Source organism: Lytechinus pictus, chromosome 10 (genome assembly GCF_037042905.1).
Source record: "Lytechinus pictus isolate F3 Inbred chromosome 10, Lp3.0, whole genome shotgun sequence".
NCBI classification, from domain to species: Eukaryota; Metazoa; Echinodermata; class Echinoidea; order Temnopleuroida; family Toxopneustidae; genus Lytechinus; species Lytechinus pictus.
The window spans coordinates 31,238,256-31,252,755 of NC_087254.1; the positions used below are offsets into that span (position 1 = coordinate 31,238,256).

At 38.6% G+C, this 14,500-nt stretch overlaps 1 protein-coding gene across 1 annotated transcript; it reads right to left on the bottom strand.

Moving 5' to 3' along the window:
* Positions 1–1,497: 1,497 nt before the first annotated feature.
* On the bottom strand, positions 1,498–13,703 carry LOC129269473 (large ribosomal subunit protein uL3-like). The gene is made up of 9 exons (XM_054906975.2): positions 13,624–13,703; positions 7,602–7,794; positions 6,994–7,162; positions 6,266–6,401; positions 4,987–5,173; positions 4,239–4,501; positions 3,737–3,832; positions 2,795–2,914; positions 1,498–1,861 (listed from the first exon to the last, which is right to left on the bottom strand). The coding sequence occupies exons 1-9, from the start codon at positions 13,624–13,626 to the stop codon at positions 1,814–1,816; spliced, it is 1,215 nt and encodes a 404-aa protein (XP_054762950.2). The 5' UTR covers positions 13,627–13,703; the 3' UTR covers positions 1,498–1,813.
* Positions 13,704–14,500: the final 797 nt, after the last annotated feature.

A 14,500-nucleotide genomic window follows, 5' to 3' on the forward strand; every position in this document is an offset into this window, starting at 1 on the left:
AAAGGTGTAAAAATAAGTCTAAGGTAAACCCGTTATTCAAATGAAGAAAAGACACTCCTGCGGTCTTGCTCCATTGTACTCCTGCATATATAATATACTTATTTGATGGATTCGTAAAAATGAATACATGTACATCATTATAGCTGTAGAGGGAGCCATATAAAAATGTGGATTGCAGCCACGGAATTCTAGTTCCGTGATTGCTGCTCCACATCAATATTGACGATGGATCTAAGTTTTATGAAGCTATATGTGTAGATTGTGTGTGTGTGTGGGGGGGGGGGGCGAGGTAACCCTATCATTTAAACAAGAAATACATCTTTGCGAATTCAAAACGAAAATAACCGACATACATATTTCCTCTTTAAATTTATGTTCCTTCCTGTCGCATTCCATTCCTGCTATTTCATACTTATAATTTAACTTGTACAATTCACCCAGTTTTCAGCAATGCTGACAACATCATGATATGATATCTGCTGCGGAAGGGATGTCGTCTATATTCTGGGTTCATGAAAGAGAATTTAACCTTTCTGAATTCATGTGATAATGGAGTTTCAATGAAAAAATATAATCAATTCCTTTCAAAATTCTATGGGCGCGGGTAGAGGAGACTACTATTCACATAGTAAAAAAAGGATCAAAGATGAGCGTTAAAAAGGAAGAATTGGTCGAACTATGTGGGCAATTCCATTAAAACATCTATGAGCGACCCAAAAATATGGGACCTTCCTGATATTGCGTTTCCTCGTTCTAGAAGAAATTTATGGCAGTCTTTCATAAGAATCATGATTTTGGCAGGGCAGTTCATGGAGAAATAAAAAAGTGGGACCAAATGTACAATTGGTTATTTCATGGAATTGCCTATGTAGTAGTAAACAGTCATTCCGTTTCTCATGCCCTGCTAATTGTGGCCACAAAACAAACACTACCATCTTCGTCTCCCCCGTCCCACGAGGATCATTCAGAAATATATCATGGTCACTTAACTCTTGCTCTATCGACAATCAATCCTCAATGCACTTTGCCACCTTGCTCCTTTTCACAAACACATCTTAATTCTTATCCATACTCAAAATCAATAGGTTCTACAAGTGGGACCCACATAGATGAAAAATACCTTTAAGACTTTTTCTTTGGGGGGGGGGGGTGGCTTACACAAATGTTCTCCTTCTACAAGAGCAAGGGAGTGTTTCATTTTTGTCAGTGATTTTCAATTAATACTATTGATTATTCTCTTATAGCCAATCAGATGCAAAGATTAGAAGTAGCATCATCATCTGTCACTGAATAGCACTGACAAATCCTTTAATGAAACGCTCCCTTGATGTCACAAATTGTTATAAATGTATCAAACTTCTTTCAGTAAACAACGCCAGATAAGCTTCGCATCAAAGTACAGACAACGCCTCTTCCATTCCAACACACCCTTTGGCGCAAAGACCACAGCACACAGCTCAACAAAGCACAAGCAATATAACTCCAAACACCAGGTAATTTGTGTAAGCATATATCCATTTATTCTCATGTAGGATTTACATGCTTGGTCCAGATGATGGGAACCAGAGATGTCACAGAAAAATGATAATTTGAAATATTAGTATAGTTCTGTCTGAAGAGCTGCAGCTAGATCAGATTTTCATTATGGTATGCGAGAGTGAGTCTCACAGACAAATAATAATTGGTATATTGGGCATTTTGATACAAGATGAGCGACTGATGTAGTATAGACCAGATGTTTGGCTTCGGTGAAAGAGGGCATTTCGAATTATTTTGCGAACGGGTATTGAGATTCCGAGATGGGTTACTCTGCTTAGCTGGCAGCCGACTCGGCAGCGATGAGATCCTTCTTCAGTGGACCCTACAAAGGAAGATAAGACAGAGACATTATCAGGTTAATGAATAAAGCACTTATAAAACAATGACAAGAGTATAGTAAATGTCGAACTAACGAGGCTTGTTTTCAAAGTGGGTTACATTCTTTTCTACAAAGCTGCTGCATGGAAGAATCCCCCCCCCCCTTCAAATTGACCAAATTTTTTTGAAAGGCAACTGTTTTTTTTTTGTCAAGTGAATGCAACACATTCAAGATTGGCAGATAGTACCAAGAAACAATTGTAAGAATTTATGCTGCATGGAAGAATCCCCCCCCCTTCAAATTGACAAAAAAAATGAAAAGCAACTGTTGTGGTTTTTTTTTTTAAACATATATATTTTTTTTTCAAGTGAATGCAACACATTCACGATTGTACCAAGAAACAATTGCAAGAATTTATTCATTTAACCAGATTTCAATTAATGATATGGACATCAGAAGGAAGGCAGCATGGGATTTCAACATAGTTTGTCAGAGTGCTGTAATAGCACATCCCATGGTTTATCGTCACTTGTCACAATCATTCATGTTCCCTTATAGCCCATTACAAGTACAGTTTGGGTCTGAATAAGATGGACATTCTAATAGTCAAATAAACACCCAAGTTTAAAGCAATTTTGCAGACCACAGGCCTTTTTTATAGAGACTTAAAACTCTAGCAACTGCCATTTTTGTAACTTAACTTCCATGGAGATTAGCTGCTGAAACCTGTCACCATAGTAGTTGCCAAAATAGCAAAGTTAATATGTAGGTCTTTATAAAAGTGGTCCCAAATTATGCAAAGCATTTGCCTCTTCTAAGAGTCAAATTTGCCTTAGTAGAGCAATTCTTGTGGTCCACAGTGATTCAACTTGGGCAAATACCTGCAGTTTGTACGTCATACTAATTTAGAGTCAAGAAATTGACTTGAATATTTACCATGAAAGCCTTCTTCTCTGCGTGAGTCTGGAAGCGACCGTGTCCAAACTTGGAGGTGGTGTCGATCAACTTCAGGGTGATCTTCTCCAGGGCAACACGCTTGGTGTGGACAAGGAGAGACTGCATCGGACAGAAAACAATGAAGAAAACATACACGGGTGAATTAAAAATTCTAGTAAAGCAATAGATGAAAAGGACGATTCAACATGAAGAATGCAGATGTGACTGGCATTCCTTGCTTTTTAATCTGAACCAGAATCACTTCAAGGAGAGACAAAATTCCATATGATCCCATTACTTTCTCTGTAACCATTTCTCTGAACAAGACAAATGCAATTGTAAAATGTTCTTTCACCCAGGCTGAAACGAGAGGGAAATAAAAAGACAGAATAAATAGTGCAGTGTCCAACAATTAATCGTACAATACAAAGTAATTACGCAAAACCAAATCAATCAGATGCTGTGGTCATACCATTGAATGAACTAGAATATACTAGTACACAATTTGTATTGTACGACTGTATCTCAGTTTAGAACTTATGGCAGTCAGGATAAAAACAAATTCACACAAAATACAAGGTTTTGGAATGATGGAATCACCAACTGCATTTTTTTTTTACTGAAAGCTCAAACTTTATTTATGTATCACTGGACATCTGCATCGTTTTTCAAGCTAAAAAGTGGCATCTTGAAAGAAACAAACTAGTATCACAATACCAGGTGTACACCTCATGAACAAGCTCAGTAGGCATTGATATCAATGTTATGTGAAACAAGGGTAAAAATATATTGATGTCAAATGTTGTTAATTGCAATACTGGTTTTTTTTTGTAGAAGAGACCTATGACTAGAAAATATTCCCCCCCCCCCTGAGATATCCATCAATGGGAATTCCCCATCTAATATAAAAGGCTATGAAAGAAACATAATTAACCGTCTTACCTTGCGGAGGGTAAGGACCCTCTTCTTGGGTCCGATGACACAGCCCTTGATCATCAGGAAGTCATTCTTCACTTCACCATAGTGAGGGAATCCACCCTATCATCACACAAAATAAAGATATGAGAGAAAACACTATAAATACTGAAAAGATGGAAGTATTTTACTGTCTGATTCTAAAAACATGCCAGCAACATAGTCTAAACAAGGTATTGTACATGGTCACTGCAATGTAACAAATGCTCGTAACGCAGGAGTTGTGTTTTGTGTAAGCGATAGGAACAAACAACTTATTACTGATGACAGCATTACAAGAGGATAAACTAATTCATTCATTTTAAATATCAGTGCAAATTTATTTCACATGGAAAAACAAAGTCTTGTGGTTTATATGTTATTGGGTAAAGTTCTTCATTAATAGATGGCAAATTGGTTTCACTAATTGATTCTCTACTCCCCCCCCCCCACACATCCTACAAACAATGTATATTATCAAAGGACTTACCATGGGGTTGATGCTCTTGTCTGTGATATCTTGAATTGTGCTTCCGTTGTTCTTCACCAACTTGTTTCCATCCAAATGATAGCCCTTGCCAACACGGTAGATCTTCTTGTTGATCTCGGTACGGTGGTGGTAACCCTTCTGACCAGCACGGGCAACTCCATAGCCCACACGGGCTGGATGCCAGGCTCCAATACAGGCAACCTTGCGTAGACCCTTGTGGGTCTTACGGGGCAGCTTCTTGGTTCCCCAACGGGATGTTACACCTGTAATGGCAAACAAAGATCTTTAGATTAGGCAAGCGGGTTGACACTTTAAATATATATTAAAATGAAAGTGATTATTAAAACTTTGAGCAACTCTCTTGCATTGATATTGGATGAAATTTTGACTGAAATCTGTTTTTTTTGGAAGACATGGACATCAGAAGGAAGGCAGCATGGGATTTCAACATAGTTTGTCAGAGTGCTACAATAGCACATCCCATGGTTTATCGTCATGTGTCCTTTCTTAAACCAGCCCTGTTCTCAACCAATTGTTTGCTGTAATGGAAAATTCCAATGAGAGTATCCACTGCCCTATAGCTTGTTTGTACATAACATAATCTTATATTCAAGACTTTGAACTGAATTCAATGTGCACCAATGATCAAAATGGCGATTAAGTTGTATATAAATAACAAAATTTGCTAGACCATCTTCACCAAACTATCACACGTGATAACCAAGTAAAGAGAAGTTTTAAAACATACCTTTGAATCCATGTCCCTTGGTAACACCAATGATATTGATCAACTCGTCCTGTCCAAAGACCTCAGAAACAGGGACGTTCTTCTCCAGGCGTTCCCTGGCCCACTCAATCTTGTCTCCAATGCTGCCACCATTGAGCTGGATCTCCATGACATGAGCCTTCTTTTGGCGCTGGTTCATCAGTTTCATCTGCAACCAAGAGCAGCAAAATAATAAGAATTCCAAGCTCTAATCACAATTTCAAGGACTAAATAATGAATATCTAGTTTAATCCTATCTAGGCCTGGGGGGGCTTGGAGCCCCCCCCCCCCTCAACGAATCGAGCGATATTTTTTTGACCGCGCCGCTCGCTGACTTTTTACTTTCCAGTCTTGAGCAACTTTTGAGACCAATTTTGCGTCACCCGGGTACGTGGTTCCGAAATTACGCAACATTATGTAAGTGCATGTCACACCATGTGCATGTTGCTCAAAAACGTGGTTTTGTGTACAAAGTCAATACAAATTGTGTTTTCAACCAAAATTCATAAATGTATGATTTTTAGTTTTGCTGGTCTAAATGTATTTATTTTATGATCTCAGAAGAGTCCCCAACAAATGCCATTGAAAAAACAATGAAAAACAAAGAAATACATAAATTGCAAAAAACAATATAATACATAAGAAAATGATTTGATATCGCAATTTTTTCATTTACACTTGCTAAGAACACCACAAAGAGTTTCTAAACCAAATATTAGAACATTTGGAGCTTTATTTAGGGAGTTAGAGGGAAAAGTATGATTTTGCATACTAATTACGCATAAATTAACATAATCACTTAAAAGCCATTCGGATGAAATTACTATACAATTTTGTAGATTATGTCCCAGGCAACCCGCGTGCCAATTTTCGGCGCGATTGACGGCCGAGATCTCAAGGGGGGGCCTGGGAGCCCCCCCCCCCCCCCCCCCCATATGAACTCCCAAAATACCCCGGCCTAGATAGGGTTAACTGATAAATTTAAAGTGATGACATCAGAAGGAAGGCAGCATGGGATTTCAACATAGTTTGTCAGAGTGCTGTAATAGCACATCCCATGGTTTATCGTCACATGTCTTCACTGGTAATTCTCATTGACCTGTTAAATGTTCTCAAAGAAGATGACTATAACTTTAAAATGAACCTGTTGAGCTTTTGAAAGAAACCAATCAATATATTGTGATGGACGTTACACTTCATACTTGAGGGAGAAATAAATGATTTATTTGCATATGATTTATTTGCATTTGGTTTACGGTACCTGGGTGTGAGCAATGACGCGGATGACGGTGCAGTATTTCTTCATGACGTTGAGGTCCTTCTCGATCTCCTTCTTGCCCATCTCATCAGCCCACTTCTTGGAGGACTTGGTGAAGGCCTTCTTCTTGGAGCGGTACCTGCAGACAGACACCCACAAACACACGCACACAAGAGAAAAGAAAAGACAGGGGGCTCAAAATGGGGGAGATAGGAGGGGCCTCATCATGCCTTGATGGCAAGAGCGGAGGCCCACAAGTGGCTCATCACTGCTACCATAAGGTACAGAGAGCGGAGCCATATAGGGGACAGGGACAAGTTGGGGGCAAAGACTCATCAATGCGACCATGAGAGGAGTCTTCTAGTATCAATGGTCATAAGGTCAGCTCATCAATGCCCATAGAGCACAGAGCGGAGCCATGTTGTGGGCTGGTTAATGTAACATAAAAAATAGAAATGATCGGAAATCAATTTTTTTTAATCGCCCAGTACACGTGCTGGGCTTCTTGTAATTTTTCAAACACAACTTATCAAAGATATAAATCCAAGCTACTGATAGCCATAATAGTTTGTACTGCTACTTGCAAGAAAGTAAGGAAATTTAATCACTAATTCTTGAAACTTTGTTGAAAGCATATGGTTTTGTAACTGCATAATTTGTGGACCAAATTATAATAAGTTTTGACATAATTCAAGTTAGAGTCTTTCACTAATCGAACTTCTTTAGCTCACCAGTTCTTGTAGAATCGTCGTTTGCACTCATCACTGAGATGTTCAGCCCAGACAGTCTTGAGAGCACGTAGACCGGATGGTGTCTCGATGTAACCCACAAGACCGACAATGATCATGGGAGGTGTCTCAAGAATGGACACGGCTTCAACCACTTCCTTCTTATTCACCTCTGCAGAACAAAAGAGCAAAGTGGATTATTTGATAAAGACGATGGGAAAGGGATATGGAGACAAAGACAATCAAATTTAAATATCAAATATAACCCGATCAAAATAGTAACAGGCTTAATCTACTGGAACTATGTCATTCTTTTACAAATACATTTCCCATTAGCATACAGTAGAATGTGTTCAAGTCTGCAAATAATAACCTAAGTCCAAGTGTGTTTTCAGACCGGAATATGCAAACATACATAATGTTGCCAAGAGTGGTCTCAAATTATTTGACTAAGCCAAACTTACATACCTGTACACAGGTTTGGCTTGATCAAATATTTAGAACATTTTCTTCCTTTCTTTCAAAAAAAAAAAAAGAAAAAAAAAGAAACAATAGGGTCTCATTGGACATTAAACAACCCCATCCCAAATATAATGTGGTAACAGACTTACTTGAACCAGGTCTATCTACATCTCGAACAATATGGGTCATTCCAGCCTTGTATCCAACGAAGCAGGTAAGATGTACTGGCTTGCTTTTGTCATCCTTAGGAAAAGCCTTGGCCTTGCCTCTGTGGCGCCTGCTGCGCTTACGGGGCAGGAAGCCCAAGGAACCGTGCCTGGGAGCTGAGAATTTTCTGTGAGACTGGAAAGAAAGGTTTTCTTTTCTTTAAAGTGGAAGTTCAGTCATACTAACAATAACAAGGGAAAAGTCAAAGCTCAACGCTGAAAATTTCATCAAATTAGGATACTGGATATCAAATAAAAAAGTTAAGGTATTTCAAATTCCATACATTTACATACACATCCTGATCAATATACAAATGAGGGAACTGGTGATATCACCCACTTGCTATTACTTTTTATTTTATCATATGAAAAATACCATATTTAAATATTTTTCCTCAATATAATTGTGAAACTTAGTTCATTCTTTACTTAACATTGTTGTTCAAATCATTGTCAATGTGACTTGATTGAGAATCTTGTCAAATCTGCAAAAGCTGTAAAATATTGGACAGTCTAGACCTCTGGGCCTAATTCACACAATAACATACAAAAATAGCAACACTAATTCTCTCATTAGCAATTTCAGAGTTCATGAAAAAAGGAGCAAAATTATTTCGGCTTTGATCACAATGTTGTCTTACAAATTCTCTGTCGAACTTCTTCCTCACTAAAGCACACAGGTTTAATAAAGTTTGGTGTCGAGATTAAAGCCATGAATATAATATGCCCAGCCTCAGCTGATATTGCTGAAAATCAGGTGATCAATTATCTAAATGCCAAAAGTTAGAAGTTAGATATTGGAGAATGAGTATGGGCCTTGAGATAATAATAATCTTCTTAAAATGGAGGGGAAAAAGTGCGAAAATGAGATGTGATTGAAGAGAGCAATTCGGACTGGCTACAAAGCAGACTAACAAACATGACAAAATTTTATATAACATCTATTTACCACAAATTGGTGAAAGATGATTTGTTCAAAATAGTATTAAAATTGGCAGTTTTTATAGTTTGTAACAAAGTGCGTATCTTTAGGTCCAACCATCATAAAACAAGATACACAATGAACGCAGCACACTTAATACCATGGTCACATTTGCTCTACGGCGGCCGTACGGCGAGTCGAAAACAGCCGTTTTAACATTTTTTGTCCACCTACATTTAGGTTGTTTGAATCAAAATTAATAAAACGGCTGTTTTCGACTCGCCGTACGGCCGCCGTAGAGCAAATGTGACCAAGGTATTAGTCAGCTTACAAGAATCCAATGTCATAAATCGATTAGATGTAACGTTTGATATACAGATCTAGACCCTATGTGAAATAATGTAGTGTGTGTGATGCCTCCCAACACTACCGTTAGAACCTATCCATGTTTTTATAAACGATTATGACATTGGATTCTAAAGTTTTGCCTAACGTTAGAACTACTCCCTTTACTAAAGGCTTTTTAGTCTTTGTATAGTCTACATCATATCAGTAGAGGCGCTGGTCCAAAAATTGGGATTGTCCCAGAAAACAAGGGTATCCTCATAAACCAAAACAAATCATGTCTTGATAAATTGAGATTGTCCTTGTTTTAGTTGTTTATACATGTTATATGGGACAGTCTTTTTTTACACTTACCCCTGCGGGATACAAATCTAGACGGCAATTACGGGGAATTGAGTGCTAAAAAATAGAATGTCATTTCATTGACCTCAATTCCCCCCCCAGTTCACCGTCTACTTTTCACGACTTGCCATCTACCAATCTTGTTATGAAACCTGATATGTTTACATTAACTAGCGCACTTGATTGGTGTCAGCGCTTGACAAGAGAATGAACTTTCCTAGATTTCTTGAATGGAGATATCTTTGAAAATTGAGACAGTCCCTGTAAGCTGGCACGATCCCAATTTTTTGACCAACGCTTCTATTACTAGTTCTGATCTTGATTGTTATGTCATTGTCTTTCGCTTGGCGACAGCACGCAAACCGCGCAATTTGCGTGCTGTCGCCAAGCGAAAGACAATGAAATCAAGCCGGCGACGTAAACACAGTGGCAAGTTTTTCCCGTCTTTTCATAACATTTTCTTGTTTTTTTAATGAATTCTTGTTTAAAAATAAAAAATGAAGGCACGCAAATCAAGCGATTTGCGTGCTGTCGCCAAGCGAAAGACAATGAAATCAAGATGGCGACGTAAACACGGTGGTGAGTTCTTCTTGTCTTTTCATAACATTTTTCTTGGTTTTTGAATGAATTCTTGTTTATAAATGAAATCAATATCGTAGAAATGTCGGAAACGAAGTTGTATCCCATGTAATGTAAATCGGATCAAAAATCAGATCGAAAATCGGATCGGCAGTTAAGCTTCTAAAATCGAAATCGAATCGAAAATCGAATCGGCGATGTTTAAAAACAAAGGAATACATCAAAATGTTGTTCGCAGTCGCGCGCATCTTCCTGACAAAGTCACAAAGACGAATGCATTATTGGAATGGAAGTCGCCAACATGCGCGATCGTTTGGAACATGTTTTAAAGCCAGGGGTTTTGAGGTGTTATTGCTTTAAAATAAACCGAGTGATTTTTATTAGAAAGATAAACGAAAGACGCATCTTCCGAGCAAAGGCGCAAAGGAAAATAAAATGAAAATATTTCTCATAGATCACAGGTTAATGAACGATCGGCGGGACATCTTTTAGAAGTATTTTTAGGTGCTAGCGATTTAGAATTATTGGAATGATCTCTTACGACGCATCATCTTAAAGTCGCAAGTGCAATTAAAATGTAGTAGAAGACGCAAGCACGCACGATGATTTGAAATATGTTATTTAAATGTTTTGGGTAGCTAGCGTTTTCAAATCAATTTGAAGTTCACGGCGGGGTCCGCTATCACCACGAGGTTGAAGAGAAGATGTCTATCATCATAAAGGGGATAAGAGAGTAGCGCAGTGAGCTCCGTCAGTAGCACGATCTTTCAAAGTTCACGGCGGCATCCGCTATCACCACGAGGTTGAAAATAAAATGTATATCATCATAAACGATGCAAGAGAGTAGCGCAGTGAGCTCCGTCGGTAATACGACCTTTCAAAGTTCACGGCGGGGTCCGCTATCACCACGAGGTTGAAAATAAAATGTAAATCATCATAAACGATGTAAGAGAGTAACGCAATGAGCTCCGTCAGTAGTACGACCTTTCAAAGTTCACGGCGGCATCCGCTATCACCACGAGGTTGAAAATAAAATGTATATCATCATAAACGATGTAAGAGAGTAACTCAATAAGCTCCGTCAATAGTAGTCTTTAAAAGTTTATGGCGGTGTCCGCTATCACCACGAGGTTGAAAATAAAATGTAAATCATCATAAACGATGCAAGAGAGTAACGCAATGAGCTCCGTCAATAGTACGACCTTTCAAAGTTCACGGCGGCATCCGCTATCACCACGAGGTTGAAAATAAAATGAATATCATCATAAACGATGTAAGAGAGTAACGCAATAAGCTCCGTCAATAGTACAGTCTTTAAAAGTTTATGGCGGGGTCCGCTATCACCACGAGGTTGAAGAGAAGATTTATATCGTTATAAAGGGGGTAAGAGAGTATAGCGCAGTGAGCTCAGTCGGTAATACGACCTTTCAAAGTTCACGGCGGCATCCGCTATCACCACGAGGTTGAAAATAAAATGTATATCATCATAAACGATGTAAGAGAGTAACGCAGTGAGCTCCGTCGGTAATACGACCTTTCAAAGTTCACGGCGGGGTCCGCTATCACCACGAGGTTGAAAATAAAATGTAAATCATCATAAACGATGTAAGAGAGTAACGCAATGAGCTCCGTCAGTAGTACGACCTTTCAAAGTTCACGGCGGCATCCGCTATCACCACGAGGTTGAAAATAAAATGTATATCATCATAAACGATGTAAGAGAGTAACACAGTGAGCTCCGTCGGTAATACGACCTTTCAAAGTTCACGGCGGCATCCGCTATCACCATGAGTTGGAAGAGAAGATATCTTTCCTCTTAAACATCGCCATAGATAATACCGCGTCTTTCTCCCTGAATAATGCGACCTCTAAATAGCTAGCACCTCAAAAACAATCTTGAAATATGTTCTGAGCGATCACGCACTGTAACCAGATCTACGCCGATTTTTTATTTTCGATTTTTTCCTTCAGGGGGCATGATCGAAGATCGGCAAGTGATTGCCGATTGTGGTGAAATCGAGTGGAATCGGTTGCCGATTGCAAAATCGGTTACAAGTTTAATCCCATGTACATACATGATTTAGGGCTAGATCTTTTAGAAGGAAAGTAGAAAACTTGGGGGCGAAAGTTTGAGGGTTTTTTTGGCGGTGCGGGTAGATGAATGGGATTGAATGATAATCCCTGGCTTCGTTGAGAGTAAACATACGTTAGTAAATTATTTTTACTCTCTAGAAGCCTCCTGAGGCCGAGTCCTGGCGGAGTCTCCCAAGTCCCATATTGGTCGTGCGCCTCTACCGAGTGATGTGACACCCTTTCTCATCAAAATCATATACAGTAATGTGAATGGGTGTGCAGACATGGCCATCCCTATCATCGGTACCATAATGACAGTATCATTATCATTATCAAAACAAATAGGCCTATGACTGGCCGAGGCTTCCAAGATTGGCAAGAAAATCACGTTTTACTTTTACTCAAAGTCAAAGTAAAAGTAAAACATGATTTTCTTGCCAATCTTGGAAGCCTCGGCCAGTCATATTTGTTTTGATAATGATACTGTCATTACGGTACCGATGATAGGGGTGACCATGGCCATGTCTGCACACCCATTCACATTGGGCGATTTCAAGTTCGGTGTTGAGAGCGTAAAAAGGCCGCTGAACCGAGCTCCAACACCGAGCTGGGTTCAGAGGAATGATACCGAATGTGTTATGATCGATAGCACACGACGTCACGCCTCTGCGCTGCTATTTAATCATCTCAACTTCACGCGAGAAGTATCGACGACCAAAATGAAATCGGAGAGAAATGCATTAAATTCTCATCGTGCAGAATTCCAATGTTTTAATTCAAGAATACGAAAGAGTGAACATTATTGTTCATCAAAATATATACAGCTCAAATGATTTGTACTCATCTTAACTGTATTGTCTGTAAAAGCTAATTTTATGGGGATGTTTCATCGTGTTAGCCGCCTGTTCACAAGCTTGAGATTGCCAACACCAACACCAACACCGAACTTGAGATCATGATTTTCCCAATCCCTGGGGGTTGGTGTTGGGGAAATTGCGCGTACATCGTCAACACCAGCCGCAGTGCTGGGCCTGGGTTCAGCAGACGACATTTAAATTTTAACACCAGTCACCAGCATTCAACACGAACTGCTGGAAATACGTCATATTTTCCGAGGTCAATCCCAACACCAGCCTGATTTCAAGTAAGGTGTTGTCACAACACCAACACCAGATTTCAACACCGTACTTGAAATCACCCATTGTCATTATTGAACATGTGTGATTCATTTCAGGATTTTGATGAGAAAGGCTGCATTTTTAGTTTTACATTTTTATTTTTAGACTTTCAAAATTCAAGTTTAAACAGTTAAAGTTCATAATAAATGATAATGGCACACTTATTATATTACTTAATCTACTCATAAAAACTAAGAACATTATCGACTGATTTTATGAAATTCATGTTAAATCTGAACTTCTTAGCTTCGTAAAGGTGCGAAGACATCGCCCCCCCCCCCCCCATAGTCATAGTTTTATAGTAAATAGTAGTCGAGCACACACGTCAAAATTCACACAGGTGCACGTCATTCATTCCTTCCTGAAAAGTATCTTTTAGACACCAAATATACTCCCACATCATAAAAACTACTATTAAATAAAAGAATGATTGTCTTTCTTCAACTCAAATACTATTACTTGAAAGGATGTTACATGAAATAATGGATTTAAGACGATATTTTTAAAGAGTGTTCTGTAGCCTCACCATCCTGGGATACGTGGACGTGTAAAAGAGGCCGAAATAAGTGAGCGATCGATTGCGAGCGATAATACATCCACGGAGATTTCTATACTGACACTAGACTCCACAGTGCTCTGTGAAATGATCGGGCCATATCCGCCATCTTAATTTTTTTATTGGTCTATAGATGACTATGTGATATATAGAAACGTTTCTTTCACGGACTTTGATGACGTAACAAACATGAATTTAACAGAAAAATTGCACATGTTGATTGCGCAAGCACTTGTATAGATATGACAATTTGTATTTTTACTTTTTTCAGTTTTTTGGTAAATGATGCTATGAGAGCGCGAAGAGTGATCGAGCTGAAAACTTTGATAAATATTGATATATTCTTATATCTGAAAACTGTGCATTTTAAGCACTCTTTAAATAAACAATATGTGACATGACTTCATTTTCAAAAATTATTGTTATTATATTCTTTGTTTTATTTTTATTATTATTATTTTGGGGGATTTAGACCTAAAATTGTGAAATTGTATAAGCACCTTTTGTAATCATAAATACATAGGCACAGTTCTGGGAGGGGGCTTTGGGGACTGACACCCCCCCCAAAAAAAAAAAAATCGTCCAAAAGAAAAAATATGTTGGCCCTGAAGTATTCACTATTTAATGAATACATAAATAAATAAAAAATATTCACTATTGAATAATGCAGAAAGGGGAATCCAACCCAAATAAAGGCCCTGTCATATCGTTCTGTTAAGGCTTGCGGGTGATTGCATGCCAGGAAGTCAACCGCAACAAGTATGTTCAAAACTTTCGAAATCTACATTTTAGTCATTTGTGCCAGGTATGAATCGAAAGTACGAACTCAACAATAAGAACGTAATTA

Excerpts from the sequence above, each read along its gene's own strand:
- LOC129269473 (XM_054906975.2), bottom strand. Across the intron at positions 2,915-3,736 it reads GGGTCCTTACCCTCCGCAAG|TCTCTCCTTGTCCACACCAA; the intron begins GTAAGACGGTTA and ends TGTCCGATGCAG. Across the intron at positions 1,862-2,794 it reads CAGAGAAGAAGGCTTTCATG|GGTCCACTGAAGAAGGATCT; the intron begins GTAAATATTCAA and ends CTTCCTTTGTAG.